Raw genomic sequence first — 20163 nt, forward strand, 5'->3', positions numbered from 1 at the left:
CACATTCTAAAAAAAAAATTTGAAATGATTAAATGATATATAACAAGTTCTTGAAGTGATGCATTCATAACTAGCAGAGAAACATGACATATATAACAAAAGATATACACAAAAAAGCAAAAGCCAGCATATGCGTTCTTTTTAATTTGCTCTGGAATATCAAAGCTTGGATTAAATTCCATGAAACTTGCGAAACCGCTCAAGAACTATTTCATGAGCAATAACTCAAGGCAGCCCCTCTTCCTCCTCTTCCATTTCAGTCATCTTTGCGATATCATTCAATTTCTTCACAACTTCCTTTAACGTCATTCTTTCTTCTGGAACATCTTTCCACATCGCCTCCATAAGCTCCACCAGCCCTTCTCCAATGATACCTTCAGTCAGCGGACGCACTCCATCCCTCAGCATCTCCTGCGCTTCTTCTGCATCACACTCACTCAAGGGAACTTCTCCTGTTGTCAGCTCGTGTAGAATCAGCCCAAGCGTCAGCACAACAGACTGCTCCAAGATGTCCCCATCAAACGTGTTTTTACTCAGCTTTTGCAACTCCGGTGCCATCCACCGCCTCAGCTCCTTCCTCATTTTCTTTTCTTTAAACTCCTCTGTTGCCACATACACGTTGTTCTCTTTCTCGTCTCCCAGAAATATCGTATATGGACTCAGCTGCCTTGCCATCATAGCAACCCTCCTGTCTTCCTCATGAATCATCCTCGCAAACAGCTCTGCCAGCGACTTCACAATGCTCTTCCCATCCAGCACATTCATCGACAGCGTTCCCAACGTAAATCTCCCTTGTGCTGCATGAACTTCCGAGTAAAGAGAGCGCAGATCTGTCCGTTTCCCTTCCTGATACGGCTTCTGCGTGGAAATAACATACGCGCTCTGAAGCTGTGGCTTCGAAGGATCTTCCAACTCGTTTGGCACTTCGTTTTCTTCTCCTTCTCCCTCTTCTGGAATGACAAGTTCAGGCGGATCAGGCAGATCTGGCAGATCTTCTTCGCCTGCATACTCTTCGAGCGCAGGAAGGTCTGGCAGATCGTCGTCGATAAACAGCGGATTCTGGCTCGACATGTTGCTCAGGAGACCCAGCCCCATCTCGCTCATCTCTCTCATCTCGTGGCTCTTCTTGTCCTCTTCGATTCGCTTCTCCAGCTTCTCTAAAATCTGCTTGTTCTCAACAGTCGCCTGCTTCGACTTCATTTCAGAAATCACCAGCCGCTTGTGCTGGATTAATATGAACACAATAAGCACAGCTGTGACTGCCACAAACATCACCAGAATCACAATAAACGCCACAAGACTCCATTCTGTGTTGCTCTTTCTCTTGTTGTCGGGATCGTCCTTCTTATCTGTCTTGTTCGCCGAAGGATCAGTCTCATTCAAGCCAGGCCCAACGTCTGTTCTGTTCTTCACCACAAATGCATCTGTCGGTGTGAGCACAGCTGTTTCTTTAAACAGCAACATCGCACTTACTTCCACCCCAGTGCCTGCTGAGCTTATCACATTCTGCGGAATTCTGCCAACAACTTCATTCTCTGAGACAAAGTCTTCAGAAGCAAAATCAAAGTCACGCAATTGCTCTCCGCTCTGATAAGAAAATCTGACACGGAACGACAAGTTGCAAGGCATCAGAAGCTCTCCTTTGAATGTCAGCTTAACCACATTTGCTGCCATTGTCATTGACACATTGCTGAGAATGGGAATGAAGAACAAAGATGCCTGCTCTGCAACTATAGCTCCAGATACCTCGCATCCTTCATTCAGCATCCACCACGACGGATGACTTCCTGGGGAATCGTCATCGCTCACATTAACAAGATTCAAAATACCAGAATTCTCACAAAGCACGTTCCTTCTGGCAGAGGGGTACTTGTCAATGAATGGATTGTTGTTTCGGAATATAACCATCGCAAATGTTGTGTTTCCGCCTGAAATGGTGATCGCTCCTTTTGCAGCGTTTGCGAATGTCAAGCGCTGAAACGAAGCGATACAATCCACCAGGCTAATCAACGAACCGTTCCAGAAGCACACATCCTCAGATGATGCGTTGTTTGAAAATTTGTATTCATTTGAGCTTCCATCAAACGAAGTCTCAATAATCTCACATTCCTCTTTGAATGAAGCAATCTGCCCCTTCTGAGAAGAAGTCGTATGGTTGGTAAAAGAACAATTGATAACAGAAACTCTTGTTGGAGAAGGAGGCACAGAAATTATGCATGAGCCTACAGCTGCTCGGCTTATGTTCATAAAATATGCCTTATCAATTTCGATTGACGGAATATTGTTTGATTGACTTGTCTTCGCTGTGCTTGAAGTAGTAATTTCAATCAAAGAGCTTCTATCAAGTGCAATATTTGTAGCATTTGTCACTCCGATGACAAGATTTGCGTTTGGCGACAGGCAAAATAACGAGCGCTCCAAGTTCAGTCCGTCAAAAGATAGAGTATCCAATTGATATTTGGTTATTTCCTTCATCAAAAACACTGGAAAGCTGAAATTTAACTGTTTTATGCTCACATTGAAGAGATACAGAGGACCAGACAGAACAGTCACCAAAGAGAAATTCAGATTAAAGTTCTCTCCGTTAAGACAGGTGAATATGCATGATTTAATCGATAACGATCCGTTTGACTGAACAATAAAGTCATTGTGGCTGGTAACAAATCCGTCCTGAAATTGAAAAATGAGGAATTCGAAATTCACATCTCCTGAGCATTCCATAACACATGCAGACGACGAAGGCACTTCTAACTCCTGCATCAGACGCACATAAGCATCTGATGTTATATTGCAGTTCACAACCCACGCATTAGAAATCATCACATCCTTTGTGACCCCGCATTCTAAAAATATATAAATATACCTTAATTCTGATCCAGTCAGATGGCTCAATCCGTAATTGAGTGTGGCGCATCGATGAATAATATTTCCACATGTAGTGTTATCGACCCCTTCTCCTTTCCTTGAACTAATATAAATAGAATCGCTTCGGTACACGTTTATCATGTGCATCAGATCAACAATGCGCATTGGCTTTGTCTCGTCTGTCGCACATATCGCATTTTCTTCAATGTAACCTTCCATATATCTCAGATTAAACTGCGAATCGCTAATCTGCGTGGCAACCGAGTAGCACTTGATAAACGCATTACACCCCACAAGCGCCCGATTTCCATTAAAGTCAACAGTCGATATGAAAAACGGCATCAGCTCGTCCAAACGCGAAATGCTCCTCAAAAACAATCCCCCACCGTTCCCACTGGAAGCAAAGCAATACGCAAACGATCCGTTTAAAAGCTCCACTTCTCCTGTGTCGTCAAGCTGGATCAGCATTGCCCCACCACATTCACTTGAATTAGCAGAACAGTAATGAAAACTTGAGTTGGTTATCCTGACTGTATCCTCGTTGTTGGCGTTTGCCGAAATAGCAGCTGGAAAATCTTCAGTCTGTGTCAGGAAATAAAACATGCACTGCTCCATTATCAGATTTCCAATGCTTTTCTTTGAGGACAAATGAAACTCGAAAAGCGCTTTTGAAGTCTTTATATATTCGAATGTGCAAGAAGTTATATTCGCCTGCCCGTCTTTGATAGACAGAAGCACATAAGGCAGCGCTCCAGTGAAGTTGGCTTTGAAAAAGCATTCATTCAAATTGATTTGGGCTAGCTTTGATTGAGTCTCTATTAAGATAGTCTGCCCTTGTGTGAAAGTTTCTGGAATAGAAAAGTTGAATTTATTGAAGGAAGAAGTCACCACCTTCATCACAACCCCGTTTTCGTAAGAAATCACCCCATTCACAACAAATTTCAGAGTCGAATTTTTGCTTGGTTGAATCAAATGCCTGTCAAAAACGGATTCGCTACTCAATCCGCTGTCATTCACCAGAAGAAGCATCGCATTTCCTTCATTGGGGATTCTTTCCAGCCCCAAATCGATAGAAATACAAGGGAAATCTTCTCTTCCGCAGGCAACGCTGTCAAACCCGTTCTCTCCATCCACATAAATCGTGGAGTCCGTATACCCACTCACAAAAACGCATAAATTCGTTATTTCTTGGAAATGTGCCCTATCGCAGCCCATGAATGCATTAACCCTTGCAGACGAGTTATACCCATTCACAAAAGCAAAATTTGCAGGAGTTAACATTTCTGAAAGATCTTTGCACGAAATAAACACATCGCTTCCGATCTGGGCGTAGTTTTGCTTCAACTCCAAATCACAGAATTCCACATTGCAATTCTCCAGAGGGCATTCCACGCAAATAAACCCGCCTCTCCCAACCCCCCCAAAGTTACTTCCGCAGAACATAACTGTCGTATCGTTAACGAACAGATCGCCACTACGCGTCAACCTCGCCAGCACCACTCCGCCTTCCTCGCTGAGAGCAGACGAAACATAATACATTTGGCATTTGTTGATCTTCATCGGAAAAGTGACAGTTGACTCAGCAACTGCGGAAGAACCAGGCGACGTCGAGAAAAGGCCTGGCTCAGATCTGCCTTCAACTTCCACGTCACTAAGGCTGTTGTTAAAGAAGTCAAGCAACGGAGTGAAATCACTGTTTCCTCTGGATTCAGAGTGAGCCGCGCTAATTTGATTCACAAGGAAAAATGGTGAGCCTGGCAATTTAACACTTGTTATAGAAAATCCTCTCAGTTCAACATGCAGCAACCCATAGAGCAAAAATGGATTTGTTTCAAGATTTATTGCACCGAGCGAGCAATCGTCCATTATTAGTGTGCGACTTTTGATCAGGAGAAGCGGATATGTGATGCTTTCATTGGTTTGATTATAAAAAGAGCATTTTATCAGTTCAAGACTCATGTTATCGTTTCCTTCTGTTCCGATAAGAGAAGTTGTAGAAGTTGAAAAACAGGATGGAATATTCATATGCATCCTATTAAATCCCAAGGAATCTAGATACGATATCACAACGCCTTTCGATCCTGTATTTATATTTGAGTCAAAATAAAGTTCTGCATAGCAACTATCATTCATGCTTTCGATGTTCAAAGACGAAAATGAACACGTCTCTTTCATTGTGACTTCATCCACAATGTGAATTTCCCTGTTCCAGCCAGATGAAGACTGACGCAAGTTTTCTGTTGCTCTCTGGAATGATTGGCAAGGATACAATTCATCTCCACAGCCGATGCTGTCTTTCCCAAGATGATCCACAAAAATAGAGGAATCTTTCCGCTGAACCAGAAAATGAGTCAGCAAGTCGATAGGCTCTTCAAAAAATGGACTCGGCTCTTCTCCGAACAAGCTCAATACACTCCCATTTTCCATATTAAATTTTTGGAACCTTTCAACAGTGACTGACTCACATAAATCATTAGATCGAACAAATATGTCATTTCCATATCCCGCTTCATTAGCCCCGAATTTCAATAAATTGAAAGAGAAATTATTTATCGAATTTTCAGCTATATCCAAATAAATGCCTCCTCCTTTGCCTTCAGTTTTATTCACTTTGCATTGCTCAAGTGTATTGTTCTGCATCACAAGAAAATTCTCCGCAGTCAATTTCGCATTCACCGCACAGCCATCCCCAGCATCTCTCTTCATGTTAAGAAACGTCGTGTTGGAGATTTCTGATTTTGCATCAACAATCTTCACGAACGAATCTTCCATCTGAAATCCTGTGAATTCACACGACTTCAGATAAAGCTTGCCCAACGCCAAATATATCTGTGGCCTCTGAAACGACTGCCAATTCGATCCAGATCCAACAGACACGACACACTGGTTCAATATAAGCGCTCCTGCCGTGTCATTCACCAAAAACAGAGTTTTCACGTTGAGGAAGCGGATAAATGTCATGCACTCCAACGAAAGCGTGGCGGGGCCTATTTGAAACAACTCCTCCAAATGGAGATTCTCGTCTGTGGTAACTTCACATTGGCTCGGATTTTGCCCTGATCCAGAGATGCTTCCATTCAAAACCACAATCTGCTCTGTTGTGTAAGTTCCCGAAAGCAGGAGAAACATCTTCCCCAGCTCATTCGACCGCTCAATCCCCTTCTTAAGCGTACGGCAGTTGCAAGTGACGCTTTCTTCGCTTCCACAGCCTTCCCAATCATTCCCCCTTTCCGATACATGAATTGGACTGCTATCAGCTTTAACAGCAAACGGATCTTCAATCTTGTTCAGTATGTCTTCCGAAGACATCCCAGCAAATACTGATCTTGGCTCTTCGCTCATCGAGAAAACTTCATTTCTCGTCAGAACAACATATTCTGCAAATCTTTCAACCGCATACATGTCGTTTCCTTCATTTGCTGAGTTGCTGAGAAACAAGCAATTCTTCATGTTGGCATTCTGAACTTCGCCTTCAAAGGAGCTAAAGTGGAGGGCTCCTCCAAATGTTCCAGCCGTATTCTGCTCAAACAAAGAAAATGATATTGTTAATGTGCTGCTCATAAAGTGAAATTTCAATGCCCCAGCAAGTCCATCAATTGCTTTGCATAAATTGATCTTGCAATCTTCCAAAGTGCACTCGGAAAAACTGCTAATTTCTCCGGCACCGACAGATTTACTTGAGCTGCAGTTAGAAACGGTGCACCCATGCATAACAAACAAGCTGTTCGCTTCAACAGCAAAAGCCCCGCTCGACAATTGAGCTGAACAGTTCTCGAACTTTGTGAATTCGCATATCCAGTTCCCGGTCGAGCTGTGAAACACAGCCGCAGCTTGTGAGCTTGCGTGACTGAGCCTGCAGTTAGCGAAGAGGCAATTAGAAGTGCTCAGCGCTGCGGTTCCTGACAGGTAGATTGCGCCTCCGTTCGTCGTTTCCGAACTAACCACAGAAAATTGACTGTTGTCAAATACTGAACTTCCATTGTCAAATGATTGCCGTGAATCATACAAAGTTGAGCTACTTAAAAATGAAGAATTAAAGCAGAAGAAAGCAGATGAGGCCCGGTTCACAATACAACCAGAATACGGATTTTGCACAGAAAGGCATTCAATCGAATTTAATTCTTGCTTTTGTCTTTGGATGCAGTAATTGGAAGATAGATAATTATTATTTACGCTTGAATGAGATACATTAACGAACGAGCAACGACTGACCGAAAGAGGCGCATGAATAGCGTCCATCAAAAATGGAACATCAAATTGCATAAATGAAGAAAAAGATGAAGAAATAACACTAAAAATAAAATCTGATGACTTTTCCTTTATCTCTGTTGGTGCTGTAATCATGCTCGCAAAAAAGTTTAAGCGATTAGAATTATCAAACGATATATTACATAAACAACATTTTCTGTCTTCAATATAAAATGGACTTACTGAAATAACATCTGGTAAAATCATTGAACAAGATGACATTATTATAGATGAATTTCTTTTAGCAACAATTGCACTCATGCTTTGATCGATACGAAGATTTATTTGATTTATTATGAATGATGAATTCTCTGAAATGATTTTTGTAGAAATGCAACTTTTACCGTTCAAAGATAAATTATCACAAAAACGGACATCGTGTAAAAGCTGGCTCTGAGTTGTTTGCTTGTAATTCGACTTATTTGGCATGAATGGGCGCAATTGATTATTCTCACGTTTTGAGGAATTGTAGAAACTTCTCTCACAAAAACAAAACATGATTAAAGTTGATAATAATATAAAGAAGTTCATTGTTCGACTTTTTTCTTATATATATTTATTTTTTTTTGAGATAAAACGTTAAACTTGAAAAAGCAATTATTTAACGTTCATTTTCAAAATGTGAATAAAAACAAAAATGTATTATTTCGAACAAAAATGATTATGATATAAAAAAATCTGAAAAATTAACAGAAAACCTTCTTACAAAATACAAAAATCGAATATTCTACTCTAAAATTTGATCCTGTTGAATAATTTATTAATTTCGTTGTTCGATCCAAATACTGTTGAAGAATAAAAAAATTTGATAAATATTAATAGCAAACAAGATAAATGTTTAAAAAGAAAGAAAGAAAAATAACCCTGAAGAGAGTTTCTAACATGAAAATTTTATTTTGAAATATAAGTTCAAATATGAAGTGTAAGGATTATTAATATTCTTTTCATATTATCAAACAAAAATAAGGAAGCAAAATAAAATATAACAAAATAAAATAAAGCTTGTGGTTGAATTTAATAAGGCGCTAATAATAACTAACTCCATGGTGATCAATGCTCTTTTGAAATTGAAATTCCTTTTCTTTCATAATTTTTTTTCAGATATCTAAATTATCACAACTAAAAAAAAAGCAAAAAAAGAAAAAAAAAAAAAAAATACATCACAAAACCCAATTCACTTCCATTATAAGCAATAATTTCCAATCCAAAATATTAAAAAACAGATTCCAAAACAAATCATCATCACGTTTCTCTCTCTCTCTCTCTCTTTCTTCTCTTCTTTAATGCTTCGCCGGCTTGTCATATATCGTCTTCAGCACCGAAACTGACTGGATCTCCGGATGCTCCACAACCCCCGTAGCATCCTTTTTGTCCTTCTTCTTCTTCTTCTTCTTCTCTTCCTCTTCGCTCAATGAACTTGGCAACAGAGGCTGCGCTTGTTTGTTGTATTTCTCTCTCAGATGAGTGATTGAGTCGGCTGGGGCAGAATAATCGACATTCAGCTTGCCTTCAAATGAATGGAGTTTGGAATTCGAATTGGAGTTTGGCTCATTCTCTGATGGTGACGATAATTCCCCTTCTCCTTCTTGTTCTTCTTCTCTTTCTCCTCCTTCTGCTTCATTGGATTTATTTGCTTTTTCCTCTTCTCCTTCTTCTCCTTCTTTTTCTTTTTCTCTGTCTTCTTTTATTTTGCTTTCAATCATTTCTTCATCTTTCTCTTTATTCTTCTCATTTTCTTCTTCTTTTCTAAGTTCTTCATCACTCATCTTTCCTTCTGTACATTCTTCTTCTTTTCTTCCTTTTTCTTCTTTTTCTTCATCTTTTTCTTTTTCTTTTTCTTTTTCTTTTTCTTTTTCTTTTTCTTTTTCTTTCTCTGCTTCATCTTCTCTATTTGATCCTAATACTTCTGGTGGAATTTCTTCTGATCCACTCGCTTCATTCACTTTCCCTTCTCTTTCTCCTCCTCCTTCTTTTTCTCCTCTTTCTTTCTCTTTCTCTTTCTCTTTCTCAACAATTCCATTTTCATTCACTCCTCCTCCTTCTTTCTCTCTATTATTCTGCTCTTCCTTCTGTCCAATGGCAAACAATGATTGATATTCCCCATTTGTTTCTTTAGCCTTTTCGCCCTCTTTTTCTTGGCTTGCTTCTTCTGTTCCGATCACTTTCTCGAGCAGAAGCTGAAGTTCTGGGCTTCTGAATAGAAACTGCACCTGAAGACTGCACGTCTTGTGGAGGCTGGCGCGGAGGAGTCCGATTTCTTCTGTGTTTGCAGAAGGGATGAACAGAGTCGAAGGTTCGTATGCAACATTCGACGAACCACAGGGAACAACAGTAGCTTCAAAATAATCTGAGGATTCAGAAACTGAATCGGAAACTGACTCAATATAAAACGATGATGTGAAATTGCGACTTTTCCAATACTTGCAAAAGCAGGCATTAGTAGACTTTGTGTCAGGACCGTATATGGCAGATCGAAATTGTTCCCATGTGAAAGGTAAATCATTTGATCTCAGATCTGCCTTTCGCGCTAATTCTGCACGGAAACAATCTGAATTCACAGGAACTTAAAATTTAATATTAAAAGTTAATATAAATTAAAAAATTTGAAAAATGTTTCTCAAACAGTATGGCAATAACTTCGCCCTGAATTTAATGTCCATTCCTGGAGCAAGTTTGCCAGAGGACTTTTCAAGCCTGCTTCGCAGAAGATGAATGCATAAATCTGCATCATCATTGAAAGATTTTTGTGGATCAACAATCACAGAAACAGATCTGGAATTCACAGATTTAACAATTCCTTTCCATCGAACAACTCTGTTTGCAAATTGATTTTCATATATTTCGTTTTGCTGTTCCACAATTGATTGCGCACAGTGCTTGTAATATAAATTCCAATCAACTTCTGCAGAAGGAGAAGTCATTATCCCAGTAACAAATAAAATATATTAAGGTTTGAAATTGTATTGATGATCCGTCTGTTGCATGAAGAGCGTGCACGAATCTTCTAATTTCGATACATACAATCATCGAAGTTTGATTGAAGACTCGAAAGCCGCACAGCAATACATTTCAAGGTCCATTGAAAAAATTAACAGACAGAATGACGAGTTTTTGGCATCATTCCCTGCCTATTCGGAACTTCTCGTTCAATTTAAGCAAAAACGTGATGTATGAAAATATTTTGTTTTGCCGTGTCATATATTTTATGATTATTATTTTGTGTTTTTTCTTTCTTGAATGTTCGGAAGGAATTCAACGAGATTATTCGATTTTGTGAAATAATTGCACCAGCGGTTTTGGATAAATTGCAGAGGGATTTAGTATTTATAGCATTTTATTGTTGTCTTAACCTCTGTACTTCTTCTTTTTTGCTTTAGACTTTTCAAGAGACTGCTAAAGGACTTATTTCTCTTCAAATTGAGTGTGTTATCAATAGACATGGTTGTGCTTGAAATATACATTTATTAATATAGGAAAATAAAGGCAACTCAAATTCCAGATGATTTAAGGTACATTCAGAGAAAAAGAAATCCAAAATCACTTTTTTCTTATGTTCAGAAGCCAAAACTGATTCCGCTACTGAGAGAAGTTGAACTATTTTTAAGCTCTTGCAGAGTAGACTATCGTGCAGCCACTAAAATGCATCAGCGTCTTGTGAATGATCTTCCTTCAATTCACCATTATTTTAGTGACTTTGGAGATGAATGCGATACTCAAACAATGAAAAAATCTGTAGATGAGGCTGTATGCTTATGAAATTGTCAAAAAATAAAAATAAAAATAAAAAAAAATAATTATTATAATTTTTTTTTTTTGAAATAACGCTTTTTATGAGTTATTGGAATATTTTTTCTTTTTGAAACCTTTTTTTTTCTGTTTTTATCTTTTGTTATTATTTTCACTCATTTCAATTTTTGTGTTTCTTCTTAATATTTGAATCATATTCTTTCCCCTTTTCAATCAAAAAATTTCCTTTTCCCTTATTCAATTTATTCTATTTTTCTTTTCTATTTCTTCTTCTATTTTTCTTCTCAGAACCAAATCCACCGAAAAGCCATTGATTTATCCATCCGCCTTCAAGCAATGTGCCTTGCTTCTTTGTCTTCTTCTTCTCAAATAACAACATCTTCTTCTTCTTCTCCATTCTCTTCTTCTTCTTCTTCTTCTTCTTCCTCCTCCTCTTCTTCTTCCTCTTCCTCTTCTTCTTCCCCCAGAAAACTAATCAACATTCAGAATGAAGCTAATCATAATAATAATAATAACAATGAAGCAACTTTTGCTTGTTCTCCTTCGTTTTCTTCGTTTTTGATGGCTTCTTCTTCTTCTCCTTCTTTTATTACTCCTTTTTTTAATATGATTGAAACAGAAGGAGAGAGAGAAAGAGAAAGAGAAAGAGAAAGAAAAGGAGAAAGAGAAAGAGAAAGAGAAAGAAAAGAAGATATAAAAGAAGATATAAAAGAAGGAGAAAAAGAAAAAGAAAAAGAATTTGAAAAGAAAGAAGATGAAAATAATATTAAAAGTCTATCAAAATCTCTTTCTTTGCTTGTCAAATCGATTTCTTGTTGTTCGCATGTTGTGGAAAGACAAATAACTTTGTATGATTATTTCCTATTTTTATAAATTCTTTCTCTCTCTTTTTTTTTCATTTTTTCAATGAAAAATTCAATTTTTTATTGAACTTTGTTTTTTTTTATTCTTCTTTATGATTTTCTTTCTTGCTTTTTTTGCAAATATCAATTCATTTGTTTTCTCTTTGCCCTTTCCTTTTTCATTTGATTCTTCTTCTTCTTCTTCTTCTTCTTCTTCTCTTTATTCACAATTTTAATTATTATTTATTTTGTTTTTCATTTTCATTTCTATTTCTTCACTGATATTTCAATACCAAACTATTTTTTTTTCGTTTCTTTTCAGACTCCAATCCAACCTCGTCTATCTCCGTGCTTCTATGCCCCCTCTTTCTCGCCTTCTTTCCTCTTCTTCGTCTTCCCTCTCTAAAATCAAAGAAGCCATAGAACAAGCGCAGGAAAAAGAGTTTCGATTAAAAGGAAATATCGAAAAAATTATGTGTTGGGCCGCGGAAGGAAATTATCTTTCCGGCGCGTTATTTGTTGTGGGTGCGGAGTTTTGCAGGAGAAAAATGGCAGATGAGGAATTAATATCGGTTTTGATGATGGGAAAGAGGAGGAAGGAAGAAGAAGAAGATGATGATGATGACGATGAAGAAGAAAATAGAAGAAGAAAAAGTGGTGAAATAAAGGAAAATAAAGAGGAAAAGAGAAGAGAAGAGAAAGAAGAGAAAGAAGAAAAAATTGTTGTTTCAAATGAAAAATATGAAGAAAGAAAATTAAATGAACAAAATATAGAAGAAAAATTCATATTCGACAAAAAAACAATAAATAGGTTTTTGACATTGTTTGTGGATGAATTGAGAGAAAGAGTAAAATTCAACATGGTTTGTTGCATTTGTCACTCAATGAGTAATGTTGATGTGAAAAATGAGTTTATTTTTGTTATTGTTTTTCTTTTTCTTTTCTTTTTCTTTTCTTTTTCTTTTCTTTTTCTTTTCTTTTTCTTTTCTTTTTCTTTTCTTTTTCTTTTCTTTTTCTTTTCTTTTTCTTTTCTTTTTCTTTTCTTTTTCTATTTTTCTATTTTTTCAAATCTTTTTTATTTGTTTATTTGTTCATTCTAATTTTTTCAATTCCATTAATTTGATTAATTTTAATTTAAAAAATAAATAATATTTTTTTTATTCTTTCTTTTTTCTTCCCCAGAAATATCACTTACCAACTGCTTATCTTCCTTCTTTCCCTTCTTTTCTCGATTCACTCTTGCCTTCTTTCAACGTATGCTCAACAGAAAAAAAGAAAAATAGATAGAGAGAAATAAATTTTGTTTTATTTAATATTATTTATTTTTTTAACAAAAATGGAGATTTTTATTGTTTTAATTAACTTAATTTTATTATAAAGAAAAAGAACAATTTCTTAATTTTTATTCAAAAGTATTTTTTTTTTTTTTTTTTTTTTTTTTTTTTTTTTTTTTTTTTTTTTTTTTTTTTTTTTTACTTATTATTATTATTATTAAAAAGTTATTTTTGTTAATGAAATATTAATATTTTTTATTTTTTTATCATTTTTTAATTTATTTCTTGTTTTATCAAAAATGATGTTTTCATTTATGTGTTTATTCTTCTTCTTCTTCTAAATAATTCTGATATTTCTCTATTTATTTATCTTTTTCTTTCTCTCCTTCTCCTCTTTCTCTTTCTCCTCTTTCTCTTTCTCCTCTTTCTCTTTCTCCTCTTTCTCTTTCTCTTTCTTTCTCTTTCTCTCTTTCTCTTTCTCTTTCTCTCTTTCTCTCTCTCTCTCTTTCAATATTCTATTTCCTTCTCATAGCATTATCTTCCTTTCTTCTCCGATCCTTCTTTTATTTCACCAAACATTATTGCTGATGCTATTTTATTTTCTCCTTTTCCTTCTTCCTCTTCTTCTTCTTCCTCCTCCTCCTCTTCAAATTCATCATCATCATCTTCTTCTTCTTCCTCTTCTTCTCTTTCTTCTCTTCCATTCTATCATTTTCTCTTCTCTTCCTCTTCCTCTTCCTCCTCCTCCTCCTCCTCTTCTTCTTCTTCTAATTCTTCCCTTTCTTCTTCTTTTGATATTCTTTTCTTCTTTCGCCTTTCTCTTTCTCAACATCTTCTTCGAATGAAACATAACATTTCATTTAATTCTTCTTCTTCTTCCTCTAATAATAATAATTGTAATCTTTGTTATAATTTTTCTTCATCTTCTCTTCCTTCTTCTTCTTCTTCTTCTTCCTCCTCCTCCTCCTCCTCCTCTTTCTCTTCTTCTTCCTCTTTCTCTTCCTCTTCCTCTTCTCCTTCTCTTTCTTCTTCTCCTTCTTCTCTTAATATAACTTCTTCTCAACATTCTTTTTTCCTTCAAGTTTTGCTTCTTCTCATTCAAAAATGCAATTTTCACAGAATTTTCAATGAAAAAAGGGAAAATTCATTAAAATTCAATGAAAATCAGGTTGTTCATTCTTCTTCTTCTCCTTTTCCTTTATTTCCTTCACCTTCTTCTTCAAACAATTATCGTAATAATCACAATTCTTCCTCTTCTTCCTCCTCTTCTCCTCCTTCTCCTCCTTCTCCTCCTCTTCCTCTTTCTTCCAATCATTTTTCTTTAATTTCTCTTCAAAACACTCAAAATTCTTTCAAACAAAACAAAAAAAATGAAATTCTTCCTCCTTTTTATGCTTCTCTTCCGTTTGCTCCTGGTTATTTATCTTCTTCTCATTCATCATCATCATCATCATCATCATCTTCTTCTTCTTCTTCTTCTTCAAATTGTCAAAATAATGAGAAAATTGAAAATAATTATTCACCTTCTTCTTCTTCTTCTTCTTCTTCTTCTTCCTCTTCTTCTTCTTCTTCTTCTCTTTCTCCTTCTCGTTTTTCTTCTCTTTCTCTTTCTCCTCCTTCTCCTTCTCCTTTTCTTTATCCTTCTTTTAATAATACTGGTTCTTCTTCTTCTTCTTTTTATAATAATCATAATCATAATTATAATTATAAAGAAAATAAAGACAAAAGAGTGTTTTCTATGGAAGAAGTGAAGGAGGAAGACGAAAGAGAAGAAGAAAGAGAGGGAAAAGAATTTTCTTCTTCTTCTTCTCTTTCTCCTCCTCCTCCTCTTTCTTCTTCTCTTCCTTCTCATCCAAAATTAACCAATGAAATTCAATGGAAGCAACAAAATGTGCATAAACATCTTATTTCTTTGGATTCTGCTCCTCTTCCTCCTCTTCCTCTTCCTTCTCTTCCTTCTTCTTCTCTTCCTCTTCCTTTTAATTCTTCTTCTTCTTTTTCTTTTTCTTCTTCTTCTTCTCTTCCTCTTCCTTCTCCTCTTCATTTTGATCCTATTCCTCCTCCTTTTAGTCATAATTCTTCTTCTTCTTCTTCTTCTTCTTCTTCCAAAGAAAATGTAATTCAAATTGAAAAAGAAGGAAAAGAAAGAGAGAGAGAAGAAAGAAAAGAAGAAGAAAGAGAAGAAAGAGAAAGAGAAAGAGAAAAAGGAAAAGAAGAAAAAGATATTAAAGAAAGAGAAGAAGAAAAAGATATTAAAGAAAGAGAAGAAGAAAAAGATATTAAAGAAAGAGAAGAAGAAAAAGATATTAAAGAAAGAGAAGAAGAAATAAAAGAAGAAGAAGAGATTTCAAATAATTCTTCAATTACAAAAAATGAAAAGAGAAAATCTTCTTTTTCTTTTCCTTTTCAGCTTTTGAAGCTTCCATTCAACAGATTTGTGAAGGGGAGGAAGGAAGAAGAAGAGAAAGAAGAAGAGAAAGAAGAAGAGAAAGATGAAAATGAAGAAGAAGAAAGAAGAAAAGGAAGAGAAAGAAAAAGAAAAAACGAAGAAGAAACAATAAATTCTCAAACAATATCTTCTTCTTCTTCTCTTTCTTCTTCTTCTTCTTCTCCTTCCTCTCCATCCTCTTCTTCTTCTTCTTCTTCTCCTTCTTCATCCAATATATGGCTCATAAACAGCATTCAACCTTCTCCTCTTCCTCCTCATTCTCTCAATGAACATTCTCTTTCTCCAAGAGGAAGAAAGAGTGAAGAGGGAAAAATATTATTAAATTCTTCTTCTTCCTCTTCTTCTTCTTCATTTCAACCTTCTTTTTCTTCTTCTCATTCATTTCCTTCTCCTTCCTCTTCTCCTTCCTCTTCTCCTTCTTCCTCTTCCTCTTCAAATTTCTATTCTTCTTCTTCTTCTTCTCTTTCTTCTCCAACATCATCGTCTGACAAACAAAATCCATTCATATTGACTTTAAACAATTCTTCTTCTTCTTCTTCCTCTTCCTCTTCCATTTCATCATCATCATCATCTTCTTCTTCTTCCTGCTTTTCTTCCTTTTCCTCTCCTTCTTCATCTAATTCTTCTTCTTCTTCCTCTTCCTCTTCTCCTTTCTCTTCTCCTTCTTCTTCTTCCTCTTCTTCTCCTTCTCATTTTCATCCATCCCAAAACATTCTTGTTCCACATGGCATTTCAACTTTCTCTCAACCCCAATCTCTACCTCCTCCTCCTCTTTCTCCTTCTTCCTCTTCTCCTTCTTCCTCTTCTTCTTCTTCTCATTTCATTCCTTTTTCTCCTTCTTCTTCCTCTTCTCCTTCTCCTTCCTCTTCTTCTCCTTCTTCCTCTCCTTCTTCCATTTCTCCACTTTTTATTTCTCCGGCCTCTATTTCTCCGCCCCCTAATAAAGTTTCCAGCAAAATTTCTCCGTTTTCTACCAGAAAGCGCTCTTTATCGAATATTATTCCGTCTTCCGCCCAAAAGAGGGCAAATGCGGAATTTATGGCTTCTATTCTTAATACCCCTCCTCCTTCTTCTTCTTCTTCTTCAAATAATTCTTCTTCATTTCCTCTTCCTTCTTCTTCTCCTTCATCTTCTTCTTCCTCCTCTTCCTCTTCCTCTCATAGAAAACGTTCCTCCACCTTCGCCAATTCAATCAAAACTCCTCTTTCTTCTTCTTCTTCTTCTTCTCATTCTTCTTCTCTTTCTCCCTCTAATTTCTCAACTTATTCACTCATTTCTTCTCAAATAGACGCTGCCATTAATGTGTCTCCATTTAAGATAGAAAGAGAAGAAAGAGAAGAAAGAGGAGAAGGAGAAAGAAAAGAAAGAAAGAAAAGAGAAGAAGAAAGAGAAGAAGGAAAAGGAAAAGGAAAAGAAGAAAAAAGAAGAAAAGAAGATAACGAAAATTTTTCTTTTTCTTCTTCTTCTTCTACAAATAATAACAATAACAATAATATTCCTTCATATCAACTTTCTTCTTCTCCCACTCAACTTTCTCATTTATCTCCTTCTCCTTCTCCTTCTTCTTTCTCTTCTTCTTCATTTCGTCCTTCTTCGTTCATTAGAAAATCTTCTATTTCTTCTTCTTCTTCCCCTCCTCCTCCTTTTCATTCTTCTTCCTCTTCTTCCTCTTCTCTTTCTCCTTCCTCCTTTTCTTCTCCTCCTTCCCCTCCTTCTCCTTCTGGTTTTGTCATGATTTCTTCTCCAATTGGAAATTCTTCTTCTTCTTCTTCATTTTCTTCTTCTTCCTCTTCTTCCTCTTCTTCTCCTCTTCATTTCCCTCCTCTTCTTTTCATTAAACCTAAATCTTCTTCTTTCTCTTCTTCTTCTTCCTCTTCCTCTTCCTCTTCCTCTTCCTCTTCCTCTTCCTCTTCCTCTTCTCCTTCTCCTTCTCCTTCTCCTTCTCCTTCTCCTTCTCATCATGCTTCTCCTTCTTCTTTCTCTTCTCTCTTTCATTTAGGAAGGTTGTTTTCTTCTCCTTCTTCTTCTCCTTCTTCTTCTCCTTCTTCTTCCTCCTCCTCCTCTTTCTCTTCTTCTTCCTCTTTCTCTTCTTCTCCTCCTCCTTCTTCTTTTGTTTCTTCTTCATTTCATACTCATCCTCTTTTGCCTCCTCCTCCTCCTCCTCCTCTTTCTCCTTCTTCCTCTTCTCATTCTTCTTCTTCTTCCTCCTCTTCTTCAAATAATTCTTCTTCTCCTTCTTCTTCTTTTATTTCTTCTCATTTTCCTTCTTCTTCTTCTTCTCCTTCTTCTTCTTCTCCTTCTTCTTCTAATAAAACTCATCTAACTCCTTTCTCTTCTCCTTCGAAAGCTCCAATTCCTGTTATTCAATTTACTCTCACTTCTTCTTCTTCTTCTTCTTCTTCTTCTTCTTCTTCTTCTTCTTCTTCTTCTTCTTCAAATTCCTCTTCTTCTTCTCGTTCTCATTCGTTTTCATCTTCATCTCCTTCTTCTTCTTCCTCTCCCTCCTCCTCTTCTTCTTCCCCTTCTTCTTCCCCTTCTTCTTCTTCTTCTTCTTTTCAATCAAAAAATATCCAACATCATCGAATATCTTCTTCTCTTTCTCTTCATTCTCTTTCTTCTTCTCCTTCCTCCTCTTCTCTTTCTCCTTCTTCTTCTCCTTCTTCTTCTCTTTCATCTCCAAGGAGAAAAACTTCCTTTTCTTCTTCTTCTTCTTCTCTTCTTGCTGCTCCTTTCTCTATTGCTGGCAGAACTTCTTCTTCTTCTTCTTCTTCTTCTTCTTCCTCTTCTTTTGCAGATTCCATTCATTTTCCTTCTTCTTCTTCTCTTTCTCCTTCTTCTTCCTCTTCTTCTTTGTCTTCCCTTTCTTCTTCACCTTCTCCTTCATCACCATCAAGAAGAAGAAAGCTTTCTTCTTCTTCTTTCTCTTCTCAGTCTTCTTCTTCCACTTCTTCTTCCTCCTCTTCTTCTCCTTCAAGAAGAAAGCTTTCTTCTTCTTCTTTCTCTTCTTCTTCTTCCTCCCCTTCTTCTTCTTCTTCTTCTCCTTCCTCCTCTTCCTCTTCCTCTTCTTCTTCTTCTCAAATGAATCAATTTCATCGTTTTCATCAGTTCTTTCCCATTGATCAACCAACTGAAGGAGAAGGAGAAGGTGAAGAAGAAGATGATGATGATGAAGATGATGAAGTTGAAATTGAAAGCGAAAGAGAAAGAGAAGAAGAAAAAGAAGAAGAAAGAGAAGAAGAAAGAAAAGAAGAAAGAAAAGAAGAAAGAAAAGAAGAAAAAGAAGAAGAAAGAGAAGGAGAAGGAGAAAGAGAATTAAAAGAAGAAAGGGAAATTTCATCATCAGAAGAAATTAAACCTTCTCCTTCTCAAAACATCATCACAAATGAGCAATTCCGATCTTCTATTGCGCCATCAAGTGATTTAGAAAATCAAAAATCAGATTTTGTTTCTTCTTCTCCTTCTTCTCTTCTTCTTCTTCCTCCTCCTCCTTTTCTAAGCCTTCCTACTCAAACTCATAAAAATATTGATAATCGTTCTTCATCTTCATCTTCCTCTTCCTCTTCCTCTTCCTCTTCCTCTTCCTCTTCCTCTTCCTCTTCCTCTTCCTCTTCCTCTTCCTCTTCCTCTTCCTCTTCCTCTTCCTCTTCCTCTTCCTCTTCCTCTTCCTCTTCCTCTTCCTCTTCCTCTTCCTCTTCCTCTTCCTCTTCCTCTTCCTCTTCCTCTTCCTCTTCCTCTTCTTCTGATTCATTTCCCCCTCAAAAACATCATTTTCATCTTCTTCATCATCATCAGCAGCATCATCAACAACCTCCTCTTCCTCTTCCTCTTCCTCCTCCTCCTCCTCTTTCATCCCCTTCTTCTTCTTCTTCTTCCCTTTCTTCTTCTTCCTCTTCCTCCTCTTCTCCAAATAATAATAATAATAATAACAATTATAATTCTTCTTCATCTTCTTCTTCCTCTCTTTCTTCTCAATTGTTATCTTCTTCTGATTCTTTGTCTGTCGAAAAATCTTATTTTGTTGTTCTTCCTTCTTCTCAAAACTCTTCTTCTTCTTCTTCTTCCTCTTCAAATAACCAAAATAACGAGAAAATAGAAAATAATTCTTCTTCTTCTTCTTCTTCTTCTTCTTCTTCTTTGTCATCATCTTCCTCTTCCTCTTCCTCTTCCTCTTCCTCTTCTCCTTCTCCTCTTTCTCATTCTCCTTCTTCTCCTTCTTCTTCTCCTTCTCTTTCTTCTTCTTCTGCCTCCTCTGATTCTTCTGATGCTATCCATTTCCCCATCGTTCTTCCTGTCTTTTCTCCTTCTCCTTCTCCTTCCCCTTCTCCCTCTCCTTCTCCTCCTCTTTCTTCTTCTTCTTCTTCTTCTTCTTCTTCTCATTCTTCTTCTTCCTCCTCATCCTCTAATAATAATAATAATAATAATAGAAATATCAATAATTCTTCTTTTTCACATTCCTCCTCCTCCTCCTCCTCCTCCTCCTCCTCTTCTTCTTCTTCTTCTTCTTCTTCCTCTTCTTCTCTTTCTTCTCCCATTCAGCATTCATTTCCTCCTCCAATCATAATCAATTTAAACTCTCAAAATGATCCAGAAAATGAAACTTTGCTTTCTTCTGCTAATATTTCTGCTTTGAAGAAAGATTCTTCTAATTCTTCCTCTTCTCCCTCTCCTCTTCCTCTTCCTCTTCCTCTTCCTCCTCTTTCATCATCATCATCATCAAATACGAATTCTTCCTCCTCCT

At 36.7% G+C, this 20163-nt stretch overlaps 3 protein-coding genes across 3 annotated transcripts; 1 reads left to right on the top strand and 2 right to left on the bottom strand.

Moving 5' to 3' along the window:
- Positions 1 to 225: 225 nt before the first annotated feature.
- MONOS_14879 (uncharacterized protein) lies at positions 226 to 7209 on the bottom strand (the record flags this gene model as incomplete). The annotated part of the gene is made up of 1 exon (XM_067867717.1): positions 226 to 7209. One exon carries the CDS (start codon positions 7207 to 7209, stop codon positions 226 to 228), a length of 6984 nt encoding a protein of 2327 aa, XP_067723167.1.
- Positions 7210 to 7987: 778 nt separating this feature from the next.
- Positions 7988 to 10060, bottom strand: MONOS_14880 (uncharacterized protein). Its single transcript, XM_067867718.1, has 2 exons — positions 9737 to 10060; positions 7988 to 9676 (listed from the first exon to the last, which is right to left on the bottom strand). The coding sequence occupies exons 1-2, from the start codon at positions 10032 to 10034 to the stop codon at positions 8394 to 8396; spliced, it is 1581 nt and encodes a 526-aa protein (XP_067723168.1). The 5' UTR covers positions 10035 to 10060; the 3' UTR covers positions 7988 to 8393.
- Positions 10061 to 10095: 35 nt separating this feature from the next.
- MONOS_14881 (uncharacterized protein) lies at positions 10096 to 10869 on the top strand (the record flags this gene model as incomplete). Its single annotated transcript, XM_067867719.1, has 4 exons — positions 10096 to 10281; positions 10362 to 10406; positions 10491 to 10534; positions 10587 to 10869. 4 exons carry the CDS (start codon positions 10096 to 10098, stop codon positions 10867 to 10869), a joined length of 558 nt encoding a protein of 185 aa, XP_067723169.1.
- Positions 10870 to 20163: the final 9294 nt, after the last annotated feature.

This window comes from Monocercomonoides exilis, assembly GCF_001643675.1.
Source record: "Monocercomonoides exilis strain PA203 chromosome Unknown scaffold38-1042076, whole genome shotgun sequence".
Classification (NCBI taxonomy): Eukaryota; Preaxostyla; order Oxymonadida; family Polymastigidae; genus Monocercomonoides; species Monocercomonoides exilis.